Source organism: Sciurus carolinensis, chromosome 15 (assembly GCF_902686445.1).
Source record: "Sciurus carolinensis chromosome 15, mSciCar1.2, whole genome shotgun sequence".
NCBI lineage: Eukaryota > Metazoa > Chordata > Mammalia > Rodentia > Sciuridae > Sciurus > Sciurus carolinensis.
This window is the reverse complement of record NC_062227.1, coordinates 8,665,031-8,692,387: the sequence shown is the minus strand read 5'-3', so window position 1 is coordinate 8,692,387 and position 27,357 is coordinate 8,665,031. Positions and strand designations below refer to the sequence as shown.

General features: G+C 50.3%; 1 protein-coding gene across 2 annotated transcripts in view; it reads left to right on the top strand.

Annotated features, from left to right (window-relative positions):
* Bicd2 (BICD cargo adaptor 2) overlaps positions 1 to 27,090 on the top strand; it is a 46,369-nt gene extending 19,279 nt beyond the window's left edge. The window contains exons 2-8 of one of the 2 annotated variants that reach the window (XM_047526100.1): positions 11,010 to 11,222; positions 16,141 to 16,293; positions 17,928 to 18,386; positions 19,236 to 20,279; positions 20,849 to 21,000; positions 22,985 to 23,195; positions 24,990 to 27,090. In XM_047526100.1, the coding sequence (XP_047382056.1) occupies positions 11,010 to 11,222; positions 16,141 to 16,293; positions 17,928 to 18,386; positions 19,236 to 20,279; positions 20,849 to 21,000; positions 22,985 to 23,195; positions 24,990 to 24,995 (2,238 nt within the window). In that variant the 3' untranslated portion in view covers positions 24,996 to 27,090. The other variant, XM_047526099.1, reaches the window with a different exon arrangement.
* Positions 27,091 to 27,357: the final 267 nt, after the last annotated feature.

Below are 27,357 nucleotides of genomic sequence, written 5' to 3'. Positions count from 1 at the left end.
CCTTCCTCATTAGTGTATTTTTAGTTTTCTTGGGAGTTAATCATGTTTCTAGTCAAATTAATGGCTGGGGTTAATTTTTTTGAGGTCAAAGTTATGAACATAATTGCTCTTTTTCATATGTATTCTTTACCTAACGATCTAATTTGAGGGGATTTCTTTTTAAATGCTTGTGTCAGGGGCTGGGGAGATAGCTCAGTTGGTAAAGTACTTGCCTCGCAAGCACAAGGCCCTGGGTTCAATCCCCAGCACTGCCAAAAAAAAAAAAAAAAAAGAAAGAATGCTTGTGGCTGGAAAGTTGGTAGTTTCCCTTCTGACGTATGGTATGATTTACTTATGCTCGTTGGCTATTCCTGTTCCATAGCAGATGCTAAATCCAGATTTTTTTTTTAAAACAAAGAATTCATTTACTGTTTTTTGGTTCCTGGGCAAGGTCTTCTGATTACAGTGATAATTTGTAGGGTACATGTTGGTTCTCTGTACGAGATTTTGCTTCCACGTTCAGCATGGGCTTGGTCTTTGTCCTCTACCTTTTGGAAGGAAAAACAGGTTGAGGTCTGTCGAACATTGCTTTGCTTGAATGGATGTGGTAGTGACAGGGACACGGCCTGGGTTTGAGTCCTGCCCTGCTACCTGGCACCTGGGCTTCCTCTTGGACATGCTTCCTGCCTTGGCTCTTCTCTGCAGGGGACAGGCCTGCTACTGCTGCACTTGACCAGGGATGAGAGGTGGCACGGAGGTGTGGTGGCTCAGTCTGCACATACCTATTTAGGGATGTGTACTTGGCAAGGATTTTACCCATGAGTGGTTCAAAAACGTGCCAAGGGTCGTTTTTCTGGCAGTCTTGTTTCTGGTTTTAGTTGTGTCCCCTTCCCTTTGTGAGACGTTTGCCTTACTGCTTTGTTCAGTTTCTGAACTTGCTGAGCAGAGATGCTGTTTCTCCTTATCATGAATGTTTATTTTTAGTGCAGTGCCCCTCCCCCAGCACAGTACTTTTTGGCAGTGATCCTGAGTTTTGATATGATATGTTTCTATTTTTTGTTTACTCAGTTTCCTGTTGTTTTGTTCTGTGTGTCCTCTCCTATACAGACAGGATTCAAGAGATCATTTTTTTTTTGTTTTGTTTTCATGTTTTGGTGCATGCTAACAGTTTCCCCTAATGTTTATTTTTTAAAACAGTTGTAGATTTACAGAAAACTTGTGAAATACCATATTTTGTTCTTCCATGGTGCACAAATGTAAAAGTGGAGTTTCTTTTTTTAGATTAGTCTGATGTTCTACGTCCCTTTTGGATATCATTTCCTTCCAAAAGATCTTTCCTTGGAAAGAAGTTTGTGTCCTCAGTCCTGCTGTTGTCCTCTGTGTTTGTAGCAGTGTCAGCAGCATGCCACTGCCACTGTGGAGGTCCCAGATCTCTTGCTTTATTGGACACTTTGGTACAGTACACTGGGCTCTTTGAGTCACGAAAGGTTTATTCAACTTCTGACTGTGAACTTAATCTTTTAATGCTGTAAATTCTTTATCTCATAACAGTAGTGTTGAGCTTATATTTTTATCAGCTTAATTAGGCCTGAGCCCCCATCTTGAATTTAATAAGATTTGATGCCATTTGGTATTATGTGGAACCAGAAGTAGATGAGGGTCACATCTTCACCCTGCTCCCCAGCCCTGACTGGGAGTCTAGCGGTAACTTCCCTCAGCAGGTGGTGTGTGGGGCCCCACCCAGGCAGATGTACCAGGGTGGGCCAGTGGTGTCATTCAGGGATTCCTGGGATTCCAGGCCCAGCCACTCAGGAAGGTGGACCCTCCCTGGTACAGGCATGGTGGCCTTTTAGGAACAAGTGTTGGACCCACTGTGTATGGGTGATAGGTATTGGGTCAACCTGACAAAGGAGTGGGGGATCCCAGCTTCATTGTGGAAACTGCTTCCTGGAACAAGCCTTGCCTCATCAGAATGCTGAGGCAGCTTGCCTGTCTTGGCAAATGTTGTGGCTGCTACATCAGATGACCCAAACTGGTTTAGGAGAAAGAATTCCCGGGGACAGCCCTGCCTGGAGGCCTGTTCCTTGCTCTGTTGTCATAAGTCTTCTCTAGGAAACCAGGTCCTTGTGGACAGAATGATCTGTGGGGATGGGGTGGGGCCTGTTCCCAGGCCCTTCACAGGTTGGTCCAGAGACTGAAGGGCCAGCCTGTATGATTGGGACAGACATTCTCCTTGTCCAGTATCCACATTACTCTCTAAACAAGAAGGTGGGAAGGGCCACATCCCTTACCTTATCTTTTGTAAGTTTAGAAATTGTTTCAGCGGGCATCATCAGAGAGCCAGGCAGCCCCTCTGACTGCAGAGCAGGGGCATGTCCTATGTGCCGATGGACAGCACAGAGATTTAGGAGCTCTGGCATGTGCCCTTGAGGGCACCAGCAGGGACTGGCCAGCCATGGGGCAGGTAGAGCAGGGTAGGCACTGACTTGGGAACTGCTCCTCAGTTCCTGTTACTCTTTAAAGTGGGCACCACCTTGTCCTACCTCTGTGCTTCACCTATACTGTTCCCTCCCCCTGGGGCACCTCCCTATCCTCCCAGATGCTAATCAGCTGCCTCCATTTCCTCCTCTGCACTAGGCTCAGGGTAAGGGATTGGCCCTTCCAGCATGTACTTACAGATTTTATATAACAGACCACAGAAAGTAGCATGCAATTTGTTCCAGGTTGGTAGAGGTGCACCCAGGTGACAACTGGAGGCATTGCAGATGCCCAAGGCATGAGAAGATGAGAATTGCTGCCACCTGTTCTATTAAAATACAGCCATCAGATGGTCAATGATGTCCCCTAAATCAGACTGTAGGAGGCATATTGGTGTTAGGGTCTTGAAACCAGTAAGAGCCTGCTTTTAAACTGTTCCTTGCTTATCAGTCCTTGATATTACCCTATTGTCCTGCTTCTGCTTCTGGCTCTCAGCCTCTGTTTAGGGCAGCGGGAACCAGAGCATGTGGTGTGGGGTGGGGCCTGGCCATTGGGCAGCTCATTCCAGAGCCACCCAGGCTCTCATCTGCTGCCCCTGGCCCAGGGTCATTTGGGAGGGGGGTTTTCAGCATGTGACACTTGATCCAGTGACACATCCCAAGTCAGGCATATGCTGACTGGAGAGTTGACACCTGTGGGGCAAAGGGAAGGCAGAGGAGAGCAGGAAGCGAGTGGCTCTCTGAACTTGTGTGTTAAGCCTCCTGTTGTTGGGGGCCAGGTGGGGCTGGTGGTGTGGGAGGCCACACAGGCTCTGCTAAGTGAGTTGTTAATTGACTGAATCCGCCCAACAGTGAGCACAGGTGGGAGGCATTGTTACCCAGGTCACAGATGAGGAAATTGAGGCACAGTGATTGGTGCCACCATGACCACTCGCCTCTTTCCCATGCAGCTTATCTCCATAGTGGACCAACTGAGGAATGCTGCCTGTGCTGCCTGAGATGGGGGCAGCAGGGCTTGTCTTGCACTGCCCATGCTGCCCTGCCCAGGAGTGGGGGTGGGATGCTGGATTCACCTCTTGGATGTGACCCTAAGGTCCTGTTCTGCGAGTGCCCCCTACCCGGCACTGTACCATCCCATACTGTGGCCAGACCATACATCCTTGGCAAGGTGAAGGATGCAGTGACTCCAGGCCTTGTGTGCTGGGGACCTGCAGTCTGTCGCTGTTTCTACCCAGATCCACAGATGAAGCAGGGAGGCCATACAAATACAGCACTTGTAGAGGTCAGGTACTGTTCCCTTCTAGCCCCCCAACCTGGCCCTGGTTGCCCCCACCTGCCCTGACCCTCCCCCTTTGGCCTCTGTGGGGTCCTGGTGTCAGCTTCCTTCCTACCCAGCCCACTCCTCTATCTTCAAGCCCTCACTGCTGCCCACTGTCTCCCACTGCCCTCAGAAGGACTCCTGGTGCTTCAAGAGTCCCCAGGACCTCCTTTTCCCTTGTGGTTGCTGATGTTCTTCCCTTATCTACCTTTTCCACCATGTTTGATCTTTAAGTCCTGCCCCTCCATCCCCTGTGATTTCTTTTCCTGGCCTGGAGCTTGCCTTCTAACTCCTGTGCCTGCACCTCCCCTCCTCACAGTCTGTCAGGCCAGCATGCGTCCTGTGGCCATGTTCCTAAGGGAGGATCCAGCCTCCCTAGCCATGTCTGGCTCAGCTCCCTGTAGGCACAGTTGATTGCATCACATCTACCTGGGTGTGGCTGGCCTAAAGACCAGCATCCCAGGGGTGGGGAGGGGTGCCTGTGTGTTGGCCAGGAGCAAACATGGGCAGGCTCCTTTCTAAAGGCGCCCTGACTGACTGTGACCTCATGCCTGGACTCTTCCAGCCCTGTTGGATCTTGCTGAACCTGGGCAGCTTCAGAGCAGTGGGCAGGGTGTGTACCAGCAGCTCGTGCCAAGAACTGCATCCACCCATACAGCCCCTAGGAGACATCACTGAGGCGCTGCCTCCTCACAGCCCAGATGAGCATGGCCCTGTGGTCCAGGAGGGCAAGAGCTTACCTGGGACTTTGTGCCTCTACCACTCCGCTATATTCCCTGCCCTTTTTCTTTTCTTTTGAGACAGATTCTTGCTAAATTGCCTAGACTGGCCTTGAACTTGTGATCCTCCGCCTTAGCTTCCCGAGTCTCTGTGATTACAGATGTGTGCCACTGCAGCTAGCTCCTTTCTACTTTTGAGTTTCATTTATTTCATTTTCTGACTTTTGTTTTTTAGCTTTTTATTGAAGAAAAGTATACAGAGCATAAATCAGAACTAGGTTTTATTTGTTATTTTATGTGTATATAAAACATTTAATTTTAAAAAATGTTCACACTATAACACATAAAGTAGCTATTAAAATGTACATAAGTATATTCTATGGCAGCCAGGTGTCTTTTTTTTTTTTTTTTTTTTTTTTTTTTGAAACTATAAGTTACACTATGGCTAAGACTTGTATCTTCACCCTTGAAAAAACCCACATTGTATCACAGTGATGTGTGGTCAGACTTAACAGCCCCAATTGTTAAACACTTGGATCAAGTCCTAATAAGGTTCATTGCAAAAGGATCCTGTACACTTGTTTATCAATTCTAGTACCTTAATAACTATCCAACAACTCATTAACATATGGAAACATGCATCCTGAGAAGCAGGAAACAGCATCAATCCTTTCTGCATATTAGCAACTTGTCACTCCTGAGGTCTGTGAACAATCACTTTTAGCATTCATCCTGAGTAAAGATGGAATGACTTAAATACAATTCAATATATTACAAGCAATTTCTTACCAAAAAAATAAATAAATAAATACCAAAGTATTTTATAGAATTTACTATAAAACTTCATAAAAACTGCCTTCACTTAAGCTCTTTCCCCATCTTCAGTGAACCAACTGGATGTCTTTGGGCATGGCAGTGGCTCTCAGTGTGGGTGGCACACAGACTGGTATCTTCAGATAAACCTGCCAGGTACACTTCACTAGCCTCCTGAAGCATACCTGTGGCTGCAGTCTGAAATCTTGGGTGAATCTCTTCATCTGTCTCTGGAAAGGCAACTTCTGAATGAGAAGCTCTGGCTATTCCTGCCGACTGAGAAACTCTTGAAGTGTCATGGTCCTGGGCCTGTAGTGGTGAGATTTCTTCACATAAGAGTTAGAGGGAATGATTTTCCTGGCAGCTTTGATGTCCAGTTCTTTGGTAGGGGGCAGGTTTCCCACCAGTGGGCTTAGAGGCAGTCTGATTGGTGATTGGTTCAGGCCATTTTCTTTTACCTAACACCAAAACCTTGGAGTGTGCTAAACTGTGGCCCAGTGAAGAACTGCAGCCACCAAGCAAGAAAACAGTGCTGCTCCTATGAAGGATCAAACTGTTCAGTGCCCCGAGAAGTGTGTGTTTCACAAGGTGAATGCACCCAGTAACAAGCCCCAAGACCAAGATCAAGATCAAGACCTCACCTCTCCCCAGCTGCCCTCCAGGTACTGACCCTTCCTATCCCAAGGGTCACTTCCAACAGTCTACGGAAGCTTTACTTATTAGAACTTTAGATAGACACTTGATGTAGAACTGTGTGTAAAGTACATACAGTTTATACTCGGTTTTCTGGCATCTTTCACTTAGTTTCATAGGAAATACATCTCTGTTGTCTGTATAACAATATCCACTTTTCATTTCCACGTAGTGTTCTGTTGTGTTGATACGTCACAATTTATTGATCCTTCTTCTGTTTACAGTACTTGGAAATTTACTGGTATGGGCTTTTGTAAATAATGTTCCTATAAATGTCCTTTTTCTTGTACCCATGCAGGGATCCTCCCTAGTATAGGCCTAGGAGTGGTAGTGCTGGACCTCAGAACAGCACTTTAGCTTTAGTAGGTACTGATTTCCTAAGTGGTTGTACCAGTTGAATTCCCACACTAGATTAGGAGGGGTCTTGGGTTTAGGCAAGATTGTGTCCTAGTGTACCATTGATGCTACCATATATTTGTTGAACAACTGAGGGAAAACAAGTGAATATACATGAGCACCAGCTGCAGAGGACAATTCTGACTGGGGCCAGCTGACCTTTCCTCACAAAACTCATCAGATGCTAGCCTGGGCCTGTGGTACCTGGTCCAGTTTTTTATTTTTATTTTTTAAATTATTGATGGATCTTTATTTTTATTTATTTTTATATGTGGTGCTGAGAATCAAACCCAGTGCCTCACTCGTGCTAGGCAAATGCTCTACCATGGAGCTACAACCCAGCCCCTCGGACTAGTTTTTTAAAGGTGGAAACTGAAATCCTTGATTGGACTAGTTTTTTTTTCTAAAGTAGGCATTTAGTGTTATAAATATTCTAAGTACTTGCTTATTGACATGCCTAAATTCTCATGTACATTTCATTTTATTCAGTTAAAAATATTTTCATTTGACAGGTGGGTTACTTAGAAGTGTTATTTAATTGCTAAGTATTTGGGGATTTTATAGAAATCTTTTAATATAGATTTTCACTTGTCCCAGCATCATTTGTTAAAAAAAACTATTCTCATTTACCATTGAATTATTTTTGTACTCTTGTCAAAAATCAACTGACCATATACTTATACTTTTTGGATGTTATTCTTCTGTTCTACTTGTCTCTGTGTCTGTTGCAATTCTATTACCGCACTGTTTTAATCCCCATAGCTTCATATTATGATATAATATTAGAAATTATGAGCCCTCCCTCCTTTTTACTTTTTCAGCGTTCTTTTAGCTATTCTAGGACCTTTGCAATTTCACGTGAGTTTTAAATTTAGCTTTTCCATTTCTTCAAAAAATGGCTTTGGAATTTTGATAGGTATTGCATTGAATCCAAAGTTAATTTTCTTTTAGAGACTTAAATAATGAGAACAAATCTTTTACACTTACCCACATAGTTAGCCATTGCTGGTGCTTTCCATTCTTCCTTAAAGATTTAGAGTTCCCTCTGGCACCATTTTTCTTCCATGTAAGGAATTTTATTAACATGCCTTGTAATGCAGGTCTGCTGTTGGTAAATTATTTTGGCCTTTGTGCGTCTGAAATCTTTCTCTCATCTTCATTTGTGAAGGATTTTCCTGGGTGTAACATTCTGGTCAGTAGTTGCTGTGCTTTTTTCAGATGTTGCCTTTTGTCTGCTGGCTTGTCGTAGAACCGCCATTGTCCTTGTCTTCGTTCCTCTGTAAGTCATGTACGTGTTCTCCGTCTGACTTTAGTATTTTTGTTGCCCTGGCTTTAAACGATTTTATGTCTTGCCTTGGTGTAATTGTCTTCATGTTGTGCTTGGGGTTGACAAGCTGCTGGTATTTATGGGTTTATAATTTTCACCAAATTTTGGAAAATTTTTAGCTTTTTTTTTTGTCATATTTGTCTTCTAGTATTTTCTCTATTGTCCCCTTTTCTTCTCCTGTGGATCTCTAGTTACCCATGCATTGGGCCCCTTGAAGTTGTCCCACACTTGACTGGTGCTCAGTTTTGTTGGGTTTCATTTGGGCAGTTTGCTAGGTTCAGAGTTAATCTTCTGCACAGTGTGTCAGCTTTGAATCACTACTTTCTACTTCCAGAAGGTCTGTCTGGTTCATTTGAATCTTTTGTCCTGCTTAGCATGCCCAGTCTCCCCGTTGCTCTTGACTTGGGAGGTTTTGTTCTGGTACCTTACCACTCGGCCCATCTGCTCCTTCCATGGCCACATCAAGGCTGAATGCAGTTCATTGGCGTTTCCTCCTGAGCTTGGTTTGCTGTGGATCTCACCCATTGGCGATGAATGCTTTTTTTTCCATGAGTGTTCTTCAGTGTTGTTCTATGATGTAGTAACTTGGAAACATTGATTCTTTCAGGGTTTGTCTTTATTATTTATTATTGTTGTTGTTAATATTATTATTTGCATTACTGGGACTTGAACCCAGGGGCTCTCTACCACTGAGCTGCATCCCTAGCCCTTTTTATTTTCTATTTTATGACAGAGTCTTGATAAGTTGCCCAGGCTGGCCTTGAAAGTGGTGACCCTCCTGCCTCAGCCTCCTGAGTTACTGGGATTACAGGTGTGTGAGCCTGGCCCAGGGTTTATCTTAACTTTGCTGTGCCATACCAGAGCAGCATTTAATTCTGATTGATTTTTGCCAGTTCTTGGAGGGCTCACTCTGGCTGGTGGGAGTCGGCTCTGTTTTCAGACTTTGTGAGTGGTGGGGATTGTTCCCTCTGGCCCCTGGTGTCCTTTCGCCTGGCTTCCTCAGCCTGCACCAACCATCCATCTGTCCTCAGATCTGCCTGCCTTCTCTGCCCTGCTTGCTGTCTTCCAGCTCCTGCAGCTCCTCCCACTCCACAGGGTCTGCCACCACTCCTCCTCCCACCCCCAGGCAACTTTTCTGTACTGTGACCCGGAATTTTCTCCTGTAGGATGAGGACTGTTGTGTAGCTCTTCTCATCCTATCTCACTCGTTACCTGGTGCCAGTGGCCTAGTAAAACCACTACTTACTATTCATTCATATTATTCCCTTCACTTTCCAGTTTTTTTAAGTTTTTCGCACAGGAAGTAGTTTTATTCCCTGTGGCCATCTTCTCTGGACTAGAGGTATAGAGGTAGAAGGCTCCAATACATCGTGTATGAAAAGCCTCCTGGGGTACCCGAAGGCTCCAGGCTGGGAGCTTGGGTGGAAGAGGAGATTCCAGGTCCAGGTCAGCAAGTCTGGACTTGAATGGTGTGTCACAGTGTTTATCCACTGCACCTCAAGAAAACCTCTGAGATGTCCGCATCTCCAGTTTCAAGTTTGTGGATGTGTCCTGAGCAGTGCAGGTGCTGCACTCTAGTCCATGCAAGTCAGACCCTGCTGGCCTGCAGCCTACAGCTAACCCTCACCTAATGAGGGACTTAGGGCGGATACTGTCTCTCAGGCCAGAGCCCCAGGTTGGGGCCGGTTCCATGTCCAGCTTCCCTTCATGTGTCCTGCATATGGCAGCCAGCTTGGGTCTAGTGCTATGCAAATGTAGCAGTTTGTCATTTGGGCCTTCTCTGGGACCAGGATGAAGGAGAACAGAACAGAAATTATAAGGACGAGCTGCTTTGGGTTGAAGCACAAAGCATTTGCTGGACTGGGAGCAGGTGAGCAAGACTCTGCCCACTTGAGAGAGGATGGATGATGTGAATGTCCACAGATCTGCTGCAGTGTCACAGTGTGAGCCCCAGGCCCCCACAGGCAGACCTGGTGCCATCCCTGGTCGTTCTCCTGGCCCATTCCAGTGCTTCCCTGCAACGTGGGACACAGCACATGGCTCTGCTCCCATGTGTGCTCTTGCAGACAGGGTCCTCTGTCCTTGTGGTGCCCTGAGCTGGGCCTGTCTTCCCTCTCTCCTTGGCTCTGTGCTGGGCGCTGCAGAACCTGATGCTCAGACCAGACCTTTTCGCTGGTCCCTTGTGCGGAGGGAAGTGGGTTGCTGTCTATATTTCGATGAGCTGATGTTAGATATCACCCAGTTCAGCAGCATCCTTGTACAACATGGCTTTGCACATTTTCCCAGTTGTTTTCTTGGACTGAATTCCTATACTTAATGTTAAGTAGTAAATGAAAAAAATGTTCTTTTTAAGACCAAAAAAAGTCATCCACATTCTTACTCCACTGTAGTAGCCCTTCTCTTGATTTTGTTTCCTGCTGTGAGCCTGGTGTCTTGTAAAGAGAGGAAGAGCAGGGAGGACATCTGCTGAAAGCCTGGGCCCTCCTAGGGGCACATAATGGGAAACCAGGGCGGCCAGGGTCCTTAGGATGGGTGTGGGCACAGCACAGCTGCTGACCTCAGGGCATGGGCAGATCTAAGTGTCCCAGGTTAGGCTAGCACCCATTGTTGGTCATTCTTACTTGTAGGGTCTTCTCCCTGAGCCCCAGAGCCCCTCTGTCTGGGGTATACTTGTACTCTTCACCTCTGGGTCTGCACACACTGTGCTGGGCTCTCGGTCTGGTTTTTACCCCATTGCCGTCCTTGGGTTCTGGGACTCTGACTGCCCAGCTCAGGTTTCTCCCAGAACAAGTGAAGGGATGCGTCAGCATCAAGCAGCTGAATGGAAGACTCCCCACCTCTTGCGTGTGGTGGCAGTGCACCTCCCTGACCTTTGTTTTCCCATTGGGAGTGGGAAGGGAGTCGGGGCTCTGTGGATAGCTCTGGGGTTGTTCCCCATTGGATCAGACAGGCCTGTGATGTCTGAAGATTCCTGATGGTTCTCAGGATCTTCTGAGTCAGCCCCAAGAATGAGACCTGGCACTTTGTCCTACTCAGAGGGAGATCCTGCCACACTTGTCCATGAGGTCCTGTCCTCAGCATCCTGTTCCCATACACACTAGATTTTATTATGGTGAGGCGGGCTCATTTCATATGCAGCTCAGTCCCGTGTTTATGCATGTGTTCTGCACGGCACCTCCCAGACTGAGCCCCTCACCCTACCCTGCTCTCCTGCAGTGAGACCATCTCCTTTGCTCTGACAGGGTCCTGGGACAGCAGTGTCATAAGTGTCTTGTCTCCTGATACAGGCATTTGGACAGGCGCACACAAACCACAAGAAGGTGGCTGCAGATGGTGAGAGCCGGGAAGAGAGCCTGATTCAGGAGTCGGCCTCCAAGGAGCAATACTATGTGCGGAAGGTCCTGGAGCTGCAGACCGAGCTGAAGCAGCTGCGCAATGTCCTCACCAACACGCAGTCAGAGAATGAGCGCCTCACATCAGTGGCCCAGGAGCTGAAGGAGGTTTGCTGGTTGGGGGAGTAGTGTCCGTCACTTGTGATAGTGGCACTGCATGGCAGATGTGCCTCTACCCTGTGCCTTGGGGCTGTACTGGCTTTTGTGACTTCATCCAGGTTCCACCTTGTTCCTGTGGTCCTGTTCTCCACAGCTCAGAGTTGAACGCATGAGCACTTAAGTGTCTGGGTTGCCCCCACCTTGCTGGTGAAGCAGGTACCCTGAGGAGGCCCAGAACAGAGAGGTGATTGGCCTTTTGTGGGGCCCAGGCCTGGTGCCCACAGTATGCTCCATCAGTGAACACTTTCTTGCCTGGGGAAGATTTTTTTCTTCAGGACTTTGACCACACCTGGCAGGTGGGCCTGCACCAGAGGAGGAGGGTATCAAGGGTATCAAGTCCTGCAGGCTGAGGTCCAACTTCTGGTCTGGTGGCCCTAAGGATAAAGATGGAACTGAGAGCCTGGGAGAGACCTGGCAGTGGTGAGGGGCAGTGCCTCCGAGGAAGGGTGAGTCCCTGTCACCAAGGCAAGGTGGCTCTGCCACCAGGAACAGCAGGCCGACCCAGAAGTTTCTGCATGAGCTGCAATACTGGTTGTGGCCTTAGCTTTTAGCCTCTAGGTCCCCATGAAGAGAGAGGCTGATGAAAGCTGTACCCCTCACTGAGTCTCAAGGCCAGCTTTAGCCTCAGTTTCCCATAGTTTCTAAAGCCCCTTGTAGGGGACACCTGTTTTAGCCAAGAGAGCCCACCCTGGGCCTGCCCTAGCTATAAGACCAAGACTGAGAATCAGGAGAGCATGGGATACCAGGGTGTGCAGTGACCAGGGCCCTGTAGGCAGCTGTTGGCCCAGCATCCAGGAACTTGGGCCAGTGAGCTCTGGGGGCCTGGGGAGGATCTGGACCTGGGGCACAGCCCTCAGATTCTAGAGCCACTGTGGTGACCTCATTTCCCCCGTAAGTATTGCTCTAGTGAGAGTGGGAGGAGAGGACATCACTGATCCCTGTCTGCCCCTGTGGCCATCCCTTTGTCTGGCTCCTCTTGTCCTGAAAAGCCAGTGCAGGGGTGGGCAGGGGCTCTCTCCAGTCCTGCACATTCCACCTCTTTCCTTGGCAGCTGAGAGGGCTGGGTGACCCCTGCTGGGCTGGAAATGAGTTCAGTGAGTTAAAGATAGGGAGCCGGTGGGGAGATTCCTGCTGTTCCTGTTTGCGGTTCAGGAGGAAATCCTGAGTCTTCCTGGGTACCCCTGTCCTCTTTCTTACTTGAGAGCCCACCTCTGTGTTTGGTCCTTGTGCCTATAGCACCTATCCTTGGGTCTTGGCCTCCCACGTACCTGAATGAGAAGCCACCCCCCTTCACTTGACACCTTTTCTAGCCATTCTTTAGCTCCTGTCTCTCTGCTGCCTTTGCATCCTGATCTGAGCCACACTGAACTCCTCTGTGGCCACTGGCATGTCTGTCCTCTCTTGCTGCCTAAGACTCGTACCTTCATGGGTTGGAGAGGGCACTTGTGTCTTCCACCTGCTGGTCTTGCTGGCCCTCAGCATGCCCTTTGACCCACTGCCCATGCCCCCAACAAGTCCTCTGATTTTCCTCTCCAGTGACTACTGGTTAGGTGTCTGTCCCCCTTCAGCACCCTGTGAGAACACATGAAACTTTATGGTACCAAACGTACTTAAACCTGTGTCAGATGGTTCTGACCCTTCAGACCTGGTCATCCTGGTGACCCTTTCAGTGTCATGTCACACAAGAGGATACTGAGGCTGGTGGAATGGCTCTGGGGATCTGTCCCCTGGTGTCGATGCTGTGTGGGACACCTGAGGTGGTCTGCTTTCTGGGGGGTCATGGGAGGTTATGGGCCCCTGGTAGGTGGGTGAGCATCTTAGGAATAGTCTGGACAGAATTGAGAGGGACATGGCCTCGTTTCCCAGGTGGAAAACAAGAGGTCAGAGAACTTCAGGCAGGCAGGCAGGCAGGCAGGCAGAGCAGGGCCCTGTACTCACACTAAGGCCCAGCAGGGTGCAGGGGCTGTCTTATGCCATCAGGGCAGAGACAGTGTCCTGGGTGGATGGGGTTGGGGTCTCTGAGGGTCCAGCAGGGAGGGTAGCCAACACCCCTGCACACTGGTCCCTTCTTGCTGGGAGCTCCCAAGGAAGGGGTAGCTGGAATAGAACCCTGCTGGTTGGGTCTGTGCCCGCGCCCCCTGCCCCGATCAGGCAGCTCTTCACAGAACAGAGCTTGTCCTCTATAGCATCTCTGTTGTGCCGACATCAGACAGGCTCACCCAGCAGAAGCTGCTTACCTGAGGGGAAGCTAAGCCTCTGTAGCCAGTCGCAGCCTGCTTGAGCTCTCTGCAGTTGGGTGTGTGCTGGGTGGCGGTGCCAGGCCAGCTAGATCTTGCTGCCCATGCTGGTGTGTCAGGAGTGGAAGCATGGTTGCCACAGAAAGAAAATGCAGGTGTTGGGTACCCTCACCTGCCGTGTTGGTATTGCCAGGCCAGTGTGTGACTTGCACGTGCCTCTCTGTTCTTATGTCTTACCACGGGGCCACCTACCCACAGGCCTGCATGGGCCCAGACACTCTTTACCAGCAGGAGGCTCTGTCATGGCGGACACCCTGGATTCCTGGCCTGGTGATGGTACAAGGACAGAACTTCTAGCGTTTTGTGCCATGGCCAGGCTGGTGGAGGGTGCTAAGGACTTGCGAAGATGCCACAGTAGTGCCGTGCTCCCTGTCTCTGGGGGTCCCTAGTGGTACCAGGCTTCCAGACTGGCCTCTGCTACCGTCTTCAGTTGGGCAGGTCGCCATCTTTCTCCTCTCCTCTGAAAACACCTCCAGCACTTCTCATTGCCTGGAGGACCTCCTAGGTCTGCCAGTTTTGATGCCCAGACTTTTCCCTCAGCTTCCATTCCTCCTGAGCAGCCAGCTGGTGTCCACCTAGAGTCACGCAGCACCTGTCTACACACTGCTGCGTGCCACGTGCTTCAGCAAAGAAAGGGCAGGATCAGGGAGTGTTTTTGGCAGAGGTGCCTGAGCCCCCATGGAGTATGAAGAGCCTGGGTGCCTTGGTGCATGGCACCTGCAGGCTGTCGAGAGGGGCCTGCGGTCCTTCCTGCGGCTGTGCTGGGGCTGTTTTCTCTCCCTGTAGCCCAGGACGTGCCTCCCTTGCCATCTCCTCACATGAGGTTTTGTGAGGCTGTGGTCTTCTCTTCCTCTCTGTGTGGTATCCCTTTTTTCTGGTGTTGACTCTGTGGCCGCCTTGGGTTACCTCATGAGAGGGCTGTGTCTCTTTGCCATAAATTGTAAATACGATCTTTGTTTCGGTAAGTGTTTGTCAGTGGGTCTTATATTCTGCCTCTCCCCCTTCTGTGGCTTTCCTTGTTTCTTTTCTTATGCATGGTCCCATGTCATTTTATTGACCCAGCACTGCTGTTTTGTGTGTACCTGCATGGCATCTTGAAGTCTTGTCAGTAAGGCATGAGCCTTTCAGATGAATGCATGATGAAGTGACCAGGAGCAAATCCCACATAAACTATGAGGGGACAGTGCTAGTGAGGACAGAACTATGGGTCAAGAATGGGAACAGGACTTCGGGGCATTGTTAGCGTGGAGAGGCCACCTGGGCCGTAGGAACAGAGGACAGGGAGGGGATGGGGGCTTGTCTAGGGGCTGCTTTTGCACCCAGGGAACACTGGCAGTGTTTTGAATCATCTTCAGATGATACAAGGCAGGAGGGGCTGCATGTGGTGGGCAGGGGTCAGGGAGCTGCTGAGCATCCTACCATGTACAGGATAACCCCCATTGCAAACACCAGCCTGGCCCCAGATGTCTCCAGGGCTGAAACCAAGGTGTATGGTCCTAGGCACGTGGCACGGGCATCAGCAAATTAAGACTTCCCGCAGTCTGGATTGTGTCATGTTTACCCTGGCTCTGCCATAGCCTCTCCCTTTCTGACTCCTTGCAAGTGACTTGGAGGCCAGAACAAGTTTTTAATAGCTTTGTTGAGATAATTCACATCCCATGCAATTTATCCACTTCAAGTGTGTATTTCAGGAGCTTTGGTAAATATTTATAGATGTGCACCATTCCATAGTTGTTTATTTCTTTATTTTTGTGTGGTACTGGGGATTGAACCTAGAGCCTTGGACATGCTAGGGAAGCCCTATACCACTAAGCTACACCCCCAGCCCTTAAAGTCAACTTCAGAAAATTTTATTACCCCAAAAACAAACCCCATTCACAGTCAGTCCCATCCCCCCTCTAGCCCCTGGCACCCACTAATCCACTCTCTGTCTCTATGGATTTGCCTATTCTGGACATTTCACATAGAATGCGTGACCTCTCGTGACTGGCTTCTTTCACTCCGCAGAATGTCTTCAGGGTTCATTCATGTTGTAGCAAGTGTCAAGACGTCAGTCCTTACTTTGGCTGAATACCATTCCATTATATGGATAGACCACATTTTGTTTACTCATTCACCCGTTGATGGATGTTTGGATTACTTCCACCTTTTGACTGGGAACATTTATGTACAGGATTCTGTGTGGATGTGTGTTCCTTTCTCTAGTTTAGTGTTTGAGCAGACTTTTGCCATTAATGTCACCCCATTAATCAGCCTACCAACAGGGTAACCCCATCTTACAGAGGGAAAACTGAGACTCAGAGCAGGCTGAGTCACTTGCCAGGGGTTCCACAGCTGAAAAGGGCTGAGGGGACCTGACTCAGGACCTTGTGCTCTTCCCTACATACCATACTGCTTCTCTCTAGGTGGTCACACTGGTGCCCAAGGGACTGGATCCTGAGTCCTGGTTGTGTGGTATTCCATAGTGTGTCTGGCTACTCTGAGCCCCTTTGTGCCACTTAGAGGGACAGAATGGGGGCGCTGGCTGGCTGCAGAGATCACTCATACCCACATTTTTACTACCCTGGCAGATCAACCAGAATGTGGAGATCCAGCGCAGCCGCCTGCGAGATGACATCAAGGAATACAAGTTCCGGGAGGCCCGCCTGCTACAGGACTACTCCGAGCTGGAGGAAGAGAACATCAGCCTGCAGAAGCAAGTGTCTGTGCTCAGACAGAATCAGGCGAGTCTGTGGATGTGTTGGGCACACGTGTCTGCTGGGTGTCAGCCCTCTCACCGCCCCTTTCTTCTGTCTCCCTTTCTCATTACACACACCTGAGGCAGGGGATGCAGCCAAGGGGGCCTAGACTCTCTGAGACCACAAAACAAAGCCTGTGGCTGCAGTGTATACTGACCATTGGCCAGGCTGAGGTGTGGGGAGAGACCGAAGAAGTGATAGAGTGGTGGCAGCAGAAGCCCTCTCGGCTCTGTCCTCTCTCAGGTGCTGACCCGATGCCTGAATTGTTGCCATGCTTCCACCCGCAGCAGAGCTGAGGAAAGCCCCGTCTATGATGAGACAAGGTGCCCAGACTCTGGGGACCACTCAAGGCTTGAATGTGCTCTCCCCTCCAAGAGCTGCAGCCCTGGAGGGAACTTTTGCTCAGGAAATTCTGACCCTTGCCACACAGTGCATGCCAGGGACTGCTGTCCTCAGAACTCCTCTGCCATCTAGAGCCTCTCAGAGCAGAAAGCGTTCCCGTCAGTGAGCCCAGTGTTTGTATCCTGCTGAGGAAGCCTGTGTGTTTACAGAAGCAAGTGGGGGCAGGTCATGCTCCCCAGGAACTGCACGGACAGCTCAGCCTAGCCCTGCAGTGACAGCTCATGCCTTTGTGTGGTAATAGCAGCTGTCTGCATGTAGGTGTCCTTTGGTCCTTGGTATTACCGTCTGTAGAAATCAGCCCATAGCATACAAGGAGAGAAGTAGAGACTTGGGGAGACCCTGCCTTTGATGGAGTCACCCCAGCTTTCCTCACCTCCAGTTTTTGGCACCAAGATTCAGATCTCCACCTCTTGCGAGCACACCTAGGATGTGGGGCCAGGTGTCCTGTCCAAAACCCATGGATTCATTCAGTGCTTCATTTTATTGGGTTTGATTTTTGTTTTTTTTTGGGGGGGGGTGGGGGCTTGTTTGTTTTTGCAGAGATGTTATAGAATAAGACATGTTTTTAAAAATTGCCTAAAAGCCCTGACTCCTCAAATCAAGCATCTGTTTCTGACCTCTTTTTTTGTCCATCTGCAAATACATTTTCAAATCAATGAGGCTGATTTTGCTTTCCCACCTTCCAGTTCCTTGAGGTCTGTAGTTCTGAGGGTTTGGTGCTGAGACATTCTCCTTCAGGGGAACTTTAGTTCCTTTATTGTGAAATAATAGTCATAGCACCATAGAAGTATGTATTTTATGTGCCTTAAGATTCTTGGTTGGCTATTCATGTTAACTAAGTAATTTTGTAGAATTTTAATCAACCCACACCTAGTGATATTTTTAAGAAACCTCAGAAATATGGCAGCATAGATGTGTGATCTCAGGGCCACAGCATGGCAGGTTGCCCGGGTTGGGCATTGGTGTTGCTCACCTTCATGGGCACACTGGTCCTAGTGGTGGGCTGCATGTTTCTGTGCATTTGCATCTCATGCCCTGGAATGCTCTTGGCATCTACATCCTGTGATGGAGGAAATGTCTTTGGCCTTTACCTCCTCTGCAGGGTGGCGCTTCACCATGAGGATCACCTCACATTTTGTGGTACATTCTACTAATTTGTCAGACCTAACAGAATCTCTATGTCATCTTGATGTGGGAGTATTAATGCTCTTTCCCAGGTGGAGTTTGAGGGCCTCAAGCATGAGATCAAGCGCCTGGAGGAGGAGACCGAGTACCTCAACAGCCAGCTGGAAGACGCCATTCGACTCAAGGAGATTTCTGAACGGCAGCTGGAGGAGGCGCTAGAGACGCTGAAGACAGAGCGGGAGCAGAAGAACAGCCTGCGCAAGGAGCTATCTCACTACATGAGCATCAACGACTCCTTCTACACCAGCCACCTGCAGGTCTCCCTGGATGGCCTCAAGTTCAGTGATGACACTGCTGCTGAGCCCAACAATGACGCTGAGGCCCTAGTCAACGGCTTTGAGCACGGTGGCCTGGCCAAGCCGTCGCTGGACAACAAGACATCCACACCCAGGAAGGATGGGCTGGCACCACCCTCCCCCAGCCTTGTCTCTGACCTGCTCAGCGAGCTCCACATCTCGGAGATCCAGAAGCTGAAGCAGCAGCTGGTGCAGGTGAGCAGGCAGGTTCCCACCGCGACTCCTGCTCCCCCTCTGCAGTGCTGGCAGATCGCATGCACCACCGGAACAGGGCTTTCCTGGCACTTCACCAGTGTTAATTTATGCCCATTGATTTTAAATCTTGTCATAGCATAATTGAAACTCTAGTAGTGCAGAGTGGAGTCCCAGTGAAGGGGGTTCCTGATCACTGGGTGAGATTTGACACCTTTTGCCCTTATTGTTCCTCAGTACCTGCATAGCATCCAGGTGAAGTGACATGATGCTGACTGGTACTAGATGCCCCCTTACTCCACAAGGCCACAGCCAGAGTGACAGCAGGACCATGTGGGGCTCATCTCTTTTTTTTTTTTTTTTTTTCGGTGGTACCAGGGATCGAACCCAGGGCCTTGTGCTTGCAAGGCAAGCACTCTACCAACTGAGCTATCTTTCCAGCCCGGGGGCTCATCTCTTAGGAGATTGCTTTGATGCAGCAAATAATCAAGTGCTTTCCCTGGTGTGGGGAAGGAGCATTGGCAGAGCCCCGCTCCTTCAGAGCAGAGAACTGGGGCAGTGAGGGTCCCTATCAACCTGCCCTGCCAATCTGCTGCTCTGCATTCTGAGCCCAGCTCCCCTTCGGCAGGGTTGGAGAGAGCCCTCATGGGTGACCACCACTACTAGGGATGGGAGCATTCTGAGGGTCTACTGTGAATTCTGTCCACTCTACATCCTGCATGTTGTTGAAGTCATGGTCAGGGAACCCACAGAACCCATGTTCTGCCCTGGCTAGACTAGGATGTGTTGCTGGGCCATCCTGGAAGTCCCCAAGCCTGCTCACAAGCTTTCCTGCTGCTTGTGCCTTTGCAGATGGAGCGGGAAAAGGTGGGCCTGCTGGCAACGCTGCAGGACACGCAGAAGCAGCTGGAGCAAGCACGGGGAGCCCTGTCGGAGCAGCATGAGAAGGTGAGCCGCCTCACGGAGAACGTGAGTGCCCTGCGGCGCCTGCAGGCCAGCAAGGAGCGGCAGACAGCCCTGGACAATGAGAAGGACCGGGACAGCCATGAGGACGGTGACTACTATGAAGTAGATATCAATGGGCCCGAGATCCTGGCCTGCAAGTACCATGTGGCTGTGGCTGAGGCTGGGGAGCTCCGCGAGCAGCTGAAGGCACTGCGCAGCACACACGAGGCCTCGGAGGCACAACACGCAGAGGAGAAAGGCCGCTATGAGGCTGAGGGCCAGGCGCTCACTGAGAAGGTCTCCCTGCTGGAGAAGGCCAGCCGCCAGGATCGCGAACTGCTGGCCCAGCTGGAGAAGGAGCTGAAGAAGGTGAGCGATGTGGCTGGTGAGACACAGGGCAGCCTGAGCGTGGCCCAGGATGAGCTGGTCACCTTCAGTGAGGAGCTGGCCAATCTCTACCACCATGTGTGCATGTGCAACAATGAGACGCCCAACCGAGTCATGCTGGACTACTACCGTGAGGGCCAGGGTGGGGCCGGCCGCACCAGCCCTGGGGGCCGCACCAGCCCCGAGGGCCGCGGGCGCCGCTCACCCATCCTCCTGCCCAAGGGGCTGCTGGCCACAGAGGTGGGTCGAGCAGATAGTACAGCTGGGGACAGCATCCCCTCTCCCAGCTCTTCACTGCCATCACCCCTGAGTGATCCCCGCCGGGAGCCCATGAACATCTACAACCTGATTGCAATCATCCGCGACCAGATCAAGCACCTGCAGGCTGCCGTGGACCGCACAACGGAGCTGTCCCGGCAGCGCATCGCCTCGCAGGAGCTGGGTCCTGCTGTGGACAAGGACAAGGAGGCACTCATGGAGGAGATCCTCAAGCTGAAGTCACTTCTCAGCACCAAGCGGGAGCAGATCACCACGCTGCGCACTGTGCTCAAGGCTAACAAGCAGGTGAGACGGCCAGGCAGGCTCACTGGCCTGGTGGACATTTCTTACCCTGGTCTCCATCCTCCACCTGCTGCAGGGCCTCTCAGGCCTTTCCACAAGATAGGACCGGCTGTGTCAGTTTAGACTCTACCCTCTGCCTGCCAGTGGCTCCCAGCTAGGGGTGGAATGGGCAGGCACACCTGAGGGTCCCTTCAACCAGAGCAGCTTGGCTAGGAAGAACTGCTGCTGACCACCTTACCCTGGTTCCTGAGTGGGGAGTAAAAATGTGGGAACCACAGCCTGAATGCCCTGAAGAGAGCCATGTGGATTTTGTGGGGTCCTCAGGGCAGATTGGGAGTGCACAGTTCTTCCTGTACTGACCAGGATAGTGAGTGGACCTCACTGAGAAAAACTGAAATGAGGCATGGCTGCCAGAGCTTGTCCCCAGGGGTACAAGGAGGGAGGTGTCTCCCAGAGTGTTCTTTGCGGGTGCCAGCACACCTTAGACCCAGGGTGCCCACTGTGACCCTAGAGCATCTCTAGGACAACCTCACACCCTTCACCTGCTCGCCCTGCACCTGTCTGTCCCTTAGACGGCTGAAGTGGCCCTTGCCAACCTGAAGAGCAAGTATGAGAACGAGAAGGCCATGGTGACTGAGACCATGATGAAGCTGCGTAATGAGCTCAAGGCCCTCAAGGAAGATGCCGCCACTTTCTCCTCACTGCGAGCCATGTTTGCCACCAGGTAATGCAGCACCCACAGCCCTTCCTTTTTTCAGCCTCTACCTGCCTGTGACCACATGACCCTGACCCACAGCCCCTGATCCACTTGCCTGAGGCCCACAGCCCTGCTGGCCTGACAGTGCCTGTGTCCAGCACTTCAGGGGCCAGTACAACTCAAGGTTTGGGAAGGATGGCCCCAGTCCATCCCTGGCTCACAGTTCAAGTTCGTGAAAAGGGGTGAGGAGATACAAGGACCATGCAGCTTCAAGTGTCCCCAGCTGACTGTGCCTCGGTTTCTCAAGCGTCATGTGGGCAGGGTCCCAGGTGTAGAACATGCCTGGCGGGTACCATGTCCTGATGTGCATTGAGGGTGTGCAGTCCTTCCTGTTCTTGTCACCACCTGGCTTGGCCCCCGTGGCCTAGTTCTCGGGGCTATTTCTTAATTTTGCTGTTAGTGAAAACCTGGCAGGTTCAGTTAGTTTTGCTTTGAGTATAAGGAAACTCAGAAGCAAAGGGGCCAAGAGGACTGAGCTTGTGGTGAACAGGATCCAACAGTTATAAGTGCTGATTCAGGTCCAGTGGATGACAAGTCCTGAATTTGGCCATAAGGCTCTTAAGAGTTCAAATTTATGATTTATAGATTCCCCCACCCTGCATATTAGGGAGGGGCCTGGGAATGGCTGGGAAAGAAATAGCTTCCTTTTCTCTCCTGTTGGAGGCTCTTTGTGAGGGATCCTGGGGTAGACCGAGTACCACTCTGTGTTTACATCTCTCCCAGGCTGGGGAAGATTAGACCCCAAGATTGGAAAACAGGGCAAAACAGGGCTCCTGCCTTTTACCATCCAAAGGCAGACAGCACCACCTGCTGGTAGGTGTTGGGATGGCACTGTGGGAACTGTCTCCACCTTCCAGCTGAACAGAACCTAGTCAACCCAGCCATTTCCTATGGTGGATGAGAAAGTGGAGACTCTGAGGTCACCAGGATGGGAGCTAGGCCAGGAACTGCTTCCTGCGCCCCAGTCTAGCTACTCTGTTTCTCAGACTTGCATGGGTAGGCCCTGCCAGCGCAGGCAGAGACAAGGAGAGTTCCAGGGTTTCTCTAGAAGTTTCTTGTCCTCTGGGGGTATAGGGAAGTTCTTGGGGGAAAGGTCCCATGACTCCTTGGCATATGGCATGTAGACCTTAGCCTTTTAAACTTGTTTTATTTAAAGACCTGACTTCAGATGGACCTAGAGTTCTAAACCTGTGAGGAAGATGGTGCAGGGTATGTTCCTGAGAGGGTACTGTTAAGGGGTGGTTCACAGTAGGCAGGCACCCACAAGACAGGGCTGTGGGATGGGCACAGAGGGGCTATGCTCAGTGCATGGCTCACCCCAACCCCCACCATCCTGTAGCCCTGAGGTTTGACCTGCCTGATGTCTCAGCGCTTACCCTAGGCCCTGATGGGAGAGGGAGGGATACCAGGAACAGAGTAGAGGAGGTGTTTGTCTTCCCTTCCCAGCCTGTACCTGGGTGGGGCCAATGTGTCACAGAGGTGGAGGCCTAGGTACCAGGATGGTGTGGTGCACAGGATCCACATGTACCTCTCCCTGGCTCTGGAAGTTGTTCAGCACAGACTTGCCAAGCATCAATAGTGTGCTTGCAGTGGAACAAGCCCATTCCTGCCTTGGGTTTACTCCCAAACTCTGAGAGCCAGTGATGTTTGGTGCCTGGGCCACCTTGTGGCCTTAAAGTCAGAAGAGCCAAATTCCTTTTTATAGGAATGTCTTCCAGCCCTTTCCCCTGCCCCCAAAAAAGCAAGACAAAATTTAAACCAACTTTATAGGGCTGTGCTACCTGGGAACTGAGCTCACCCCTCTGCCCCTAGTCAGGATTTCTATGTGAATGAGGCCTTTGCTAAAAGAAATCAGAACTAACCCTTCCCTCTGCTCTGGCCCCAACTCAGGGGCCCCATAGGCACAGCCCTCCCCTGCCTGGCCCTTTAGCTGTGCTCTTGGTCCCCACAGATGTGACGAGTATATCACACAGTTGGATGAGATGCAGCGGCAACTGGCAGCCGCAGAGGATGAGAAGAAGACACTTAACTCCCTGTTGCGCATGGCCATCCAGCAGAAGCTGGCACTGACCCAGCGGCTGGAGCTGCTGGAGCTGGACCACGAGCAGACCCGACGGGGCCGTTCCAAGGCTGCCCCCAAGGCCAAGCCAGCCTCTCCGAGCGTAAGTCACACCTGCGCCTGTGCCAGCGACAGGGCTGAGGGCACTGGGCTCTCCAACCAGGTGTTCTGCAATGAGAAGCACAGCATTTACTGTGATTAGGGCCGGGGGGCGCCGCACGCTGCAGCTAACGTCCGCTTCACCTCAACTAACCCAGCAGCAGCGGGACAGCGGTGCTAGGCCCGTCTTAACGTGACTAATGCACAGAGGGCAGATTGTAGCGGAGCAGCTGCATGGGGCACATCTGTCACCAGAGCGCTCCTGTGAGCTTTGTGTCGCTTCTTCCTCCTCAGCCCCCTCAGGAGCTCCTGGTGCCAGCCGTTGTCTTAGCAGGGGATAGAGGTGGGGATGGAGCTGTGCTCCATTACTGAAGACACGAGCAAGCAGTGTCTTCCTGGGGCCCCCGCACTGCTGGGAAAGGCCTCGGGAAGGAGTCTCAGTCCTGCTCCCTTGGCATCCACAGAGGGGCAGAACCTGAATTGAAACTTGCATGTTCCTCGCATGTGTCTAATGTCAGCACCTGAAAGCAGTTGTAGAAGGTTCCGGTGTGCACCACAGATCCAGCCTCAGGATGGCTCTGTGGTTGGCATAGTTTTATGGAAAGAGTTATGTTGTAGTTTTTTTGCAGGATCTCACTGCAAATCACATTCAGGACAAAAGTACAGAATTTCATCCCCAAACCAAGAGAAGAGTGGCCCTGAGCTCCTGCATTCTGCAGACAAGACTCACATCTCAGACACAGCTGACCGTAGGTAGCACAGGAGAGCAAAGCTCAGCAGCCCTGGTTTCTGAGATTTGCATGCTGGTCTGGTAGTCCCGTGAGGTCACAACTGGCAGGGCCCAAGGCCTAGGGTTTCCTCTTTTTAATAAGAAAAGTGTTCCAAGTGCCTGGCCAGTTCTTGGTCCTCGGTGTGAAGCCTGTCCTTTTGTATTTGGATAGCCCGGGCTACCCATTTTCAGGCCTTCCTCACAGGGAGTTTCTGACCTGAAGCAGCAGGGCTTTGAGAACTGCAGCCTGAAGTCTGAGCTGCCAGTGGGTTCGGCTGAACTGCAGGACACAGGTGTAGCAGAGCCCAGCCTTGTTCTAGGAGAGCTTTGCATGGTCCCAGGGCTGGTTTCCTGGCTGGCAGGTAGGAGGTGTATGGTTCTTTATTTAGTGCAATTTGGGGGTGTGACAGAGGAAAGGTAACCCAGAGCTTTCCTATTTTGGGAGGCTCTGTCTACACCAGAGCTGTGGCATTGGGCATCTGAGTTCACACATTCTGAAGCAGAACTCCTCTCAGTATTTTTCTCCCAATCCCTGTGGGGCAGCTGGGCCTGAAGCTGCTGTCTGCTCCTGATGGCTGCTTCCCTGTTTGTTCCTAAGGGAAGGGGACTAGCATTGCCTGATGCTAGGCCATGTTGTCCTCACAGAGCTGTCTGCCCACCACTCACTCACTCTTCTCTTTGGTGCCGAAGGTGGCTCCGTCTCTGGATTCTAGACACCACACAGTGCAGAACAGCTGGGGTGTAGAACAAGCCCTGGGTCCCCTGCACGACCTTCCTGGGGATGGCTGCCCGCATGCCCACCCACCTTCCACCTTGCCCTCTCCTCACTAGGCCAGCACGCAGCTTCTCTTGTACTTCTGATGGGCTTTGCGGGCACTTGGAGCCACTGGTCCCCCTAACACACATGCAGGTCTCTCTTGCCAACTAACAGGCTCGCACATGCCCAGCACGGTCAGTTTTAGTTGTCGAGTGAACAGGAAGCAACAGGTGACCAGTTTCTAACTCTGTCTTGTTTTCTCCCGTTTTCAGCTGTAGAGTAGCTGCTGGGGAGGACGTGGCCACCCGGCCCTGTCACACCGCAGCCCCTTCCCCCTCCCCTCCCATGGCCCATGCAGAGGAAGGAAGGGCAACCTAAAAGTCCACTTAGAAACGTTTTGGATATGCCACTGCAATTCTTTGCAAAATAGCTTTCCCCAAGTTTTTAATGGGAGTAAAAAAGCTTTAATGTTGAGAATGCTGCGAGCTGCTGCTTGGAAAGTCCTCTGCTCGGCCGAAGAACCTGCTTCCACAGCCCCCGCAGGCTTTCTAGAGCTCGCGGGAATGCCCGCCATGGGCCTCCTTAGTACACGTGTTCCTTTTTTATCAGATCAACCTGTGCACTTTTGATATTTTGATATTATATTTGCTTCCTTGATTCCTCGCGTAGACAGTCTCAGATGCCGTGGTCTGTGGTCGTGGTCCTGTAACTGTCCGTCTTAGCTCCTGGCGTGTTGATCTGGCGTCAGCACGAGACAGAGCTGTGTGCTCCGTAGTGTGTAGCTCTAGACTGGAGAGGAGGCTTCAACCCAGCAAGGAGTTCAGCTCAGACTATCCACGCTGTGGTTCAGCCTTTTAGGTTATACGGCGTTATGGCTCATGTTTGAAATTACAGATTTTAAATGCCATGTTCATTAAGAAATCCAGGGTATTCCGATTCTGGGGTTTTTCATATTGTATTATTATTATTCTTAGGAATAGTTCAATGTAACAAGAAGAAAACTTGACCTTTGCTCTGGTTAAAACAATAATAGGCACTTGAAGAAAAAAAGATAAATTATTGAATGAGTAGTATTACCTACAAATTCCAGAATTGTCTGGGTTTTAGGACATTGTGAAGCATGACTGATTAACAGAATTTTATACAACTGTACCAGTGAAATTCCAAATTGGAATTGTTTTGTTACTCTGGTTGTTGTGCCAAATTGTGGTACACTTAGAAAATTCTAGAGTTGTCGATTTTTAGGGTGTTCTATTTCAACGCCTTTTTGTTAGTAATCATTGCCAGTAGTGCCTTCATCAGTTTCGGGAGGTGTCCCAGCGAAGTCGATTCTCTAAAATGTGCGGCAAAGAGCTAGTTGGGAGGCCGAAGGCTGGTGTGGACCAGCAGGTGGGAGTAGGCACTCACCTCGCACCTGCACCTGGGCATCTTCATCGAGGGAAAGGAAACAGTGATTGTGCAGAATTCTGTTAGTCAGTGATTCTTTACTTACAAATTCAGGGGCTTAGAAAACAAAAACAAACACAAAACCTTGAGTGTGTTTTGGGAACCAAATGGACTTTATGGGACAAGCTAAGCAAGCTGTACGAACACCATGTTTGTAAAGAGCTGAGGGCTTCGAGAGCCGGCGTAGTCGGCGGGAGTGGGGGACGAGGGTTAGCCATAGTATTCTTTGCAAATGTGAAAACGAGACATTATATCTTCTCTTGCTTGGTGTAACTAATCACTGTTAATTTCAGGAAACAGAACTCATTAAAGCTCCTTAGCAAACCAGATCTGCATTCTGTTTTGTTTGCTGAGCGAGGTTCACGGGTGTGGTCAAATTGGTACTATTGGAGGAAGAAAACTGTCCTCCGTCCTCCAAAAAAAGGGACAAATTGTAATAATATAAATTGCAAGAGTCAAAGAATTCTGTTTCCTGGAATGAGCATTTCTTATTCCTCGTTGTTGGGACTCCTATTTTTACCTTCTGTTACAGTGTTGATTCATAAGAAATATTGTTACATTTGAGATAACTTCATCTGTATGGGGTATTTATTTGCAATGATGTCTAAGTACTGTATTTTTTCTGTGCATTACTTTAGTGTCAGAATGTTGGTCTTTATTTTTAAAGTCATATGCATGTTTTCCTGCCAAGGAACCTTTACACAGACCCAAACAAACAAATAATAATAAGCAGATGCCTTCAATTTCTGAGAAAATGAGGCAGAGCATGGAAAAGGAATAGGAAGGAGAAATTAATTGAGACTCTCTGGACACAGACATGTGACATGAATGTCTACAAAGCCAGCACGCATAGGAACAGAGGGCCTGGGTAAAGAGTCACGTTGGTAGGACCAATAAATAAAGAATAATAAAAAGACAAAGCACATGGCTCGCTGTCTGTGGTTGCTCTAACCCCTGTGACTTGTTACAGCAGCACACAGTAAGGCCAGCACCTCAAACAAAACCAGCCTGACAGGTAACCCTGGTGTTGGGAACTGGAAACAACATGGGGTCCATCCTCTTGGGGGTGTGGAGAGGAGACAGGTGGGCACACCCCCCAGTGTCCCACCCGGCACTGAGTGATCATATCTGGTCAAGGCCCTGGGAACATTCTGTATTCGCACAGGTGGTAGCCACCGTTGGCCCGCACTGGGA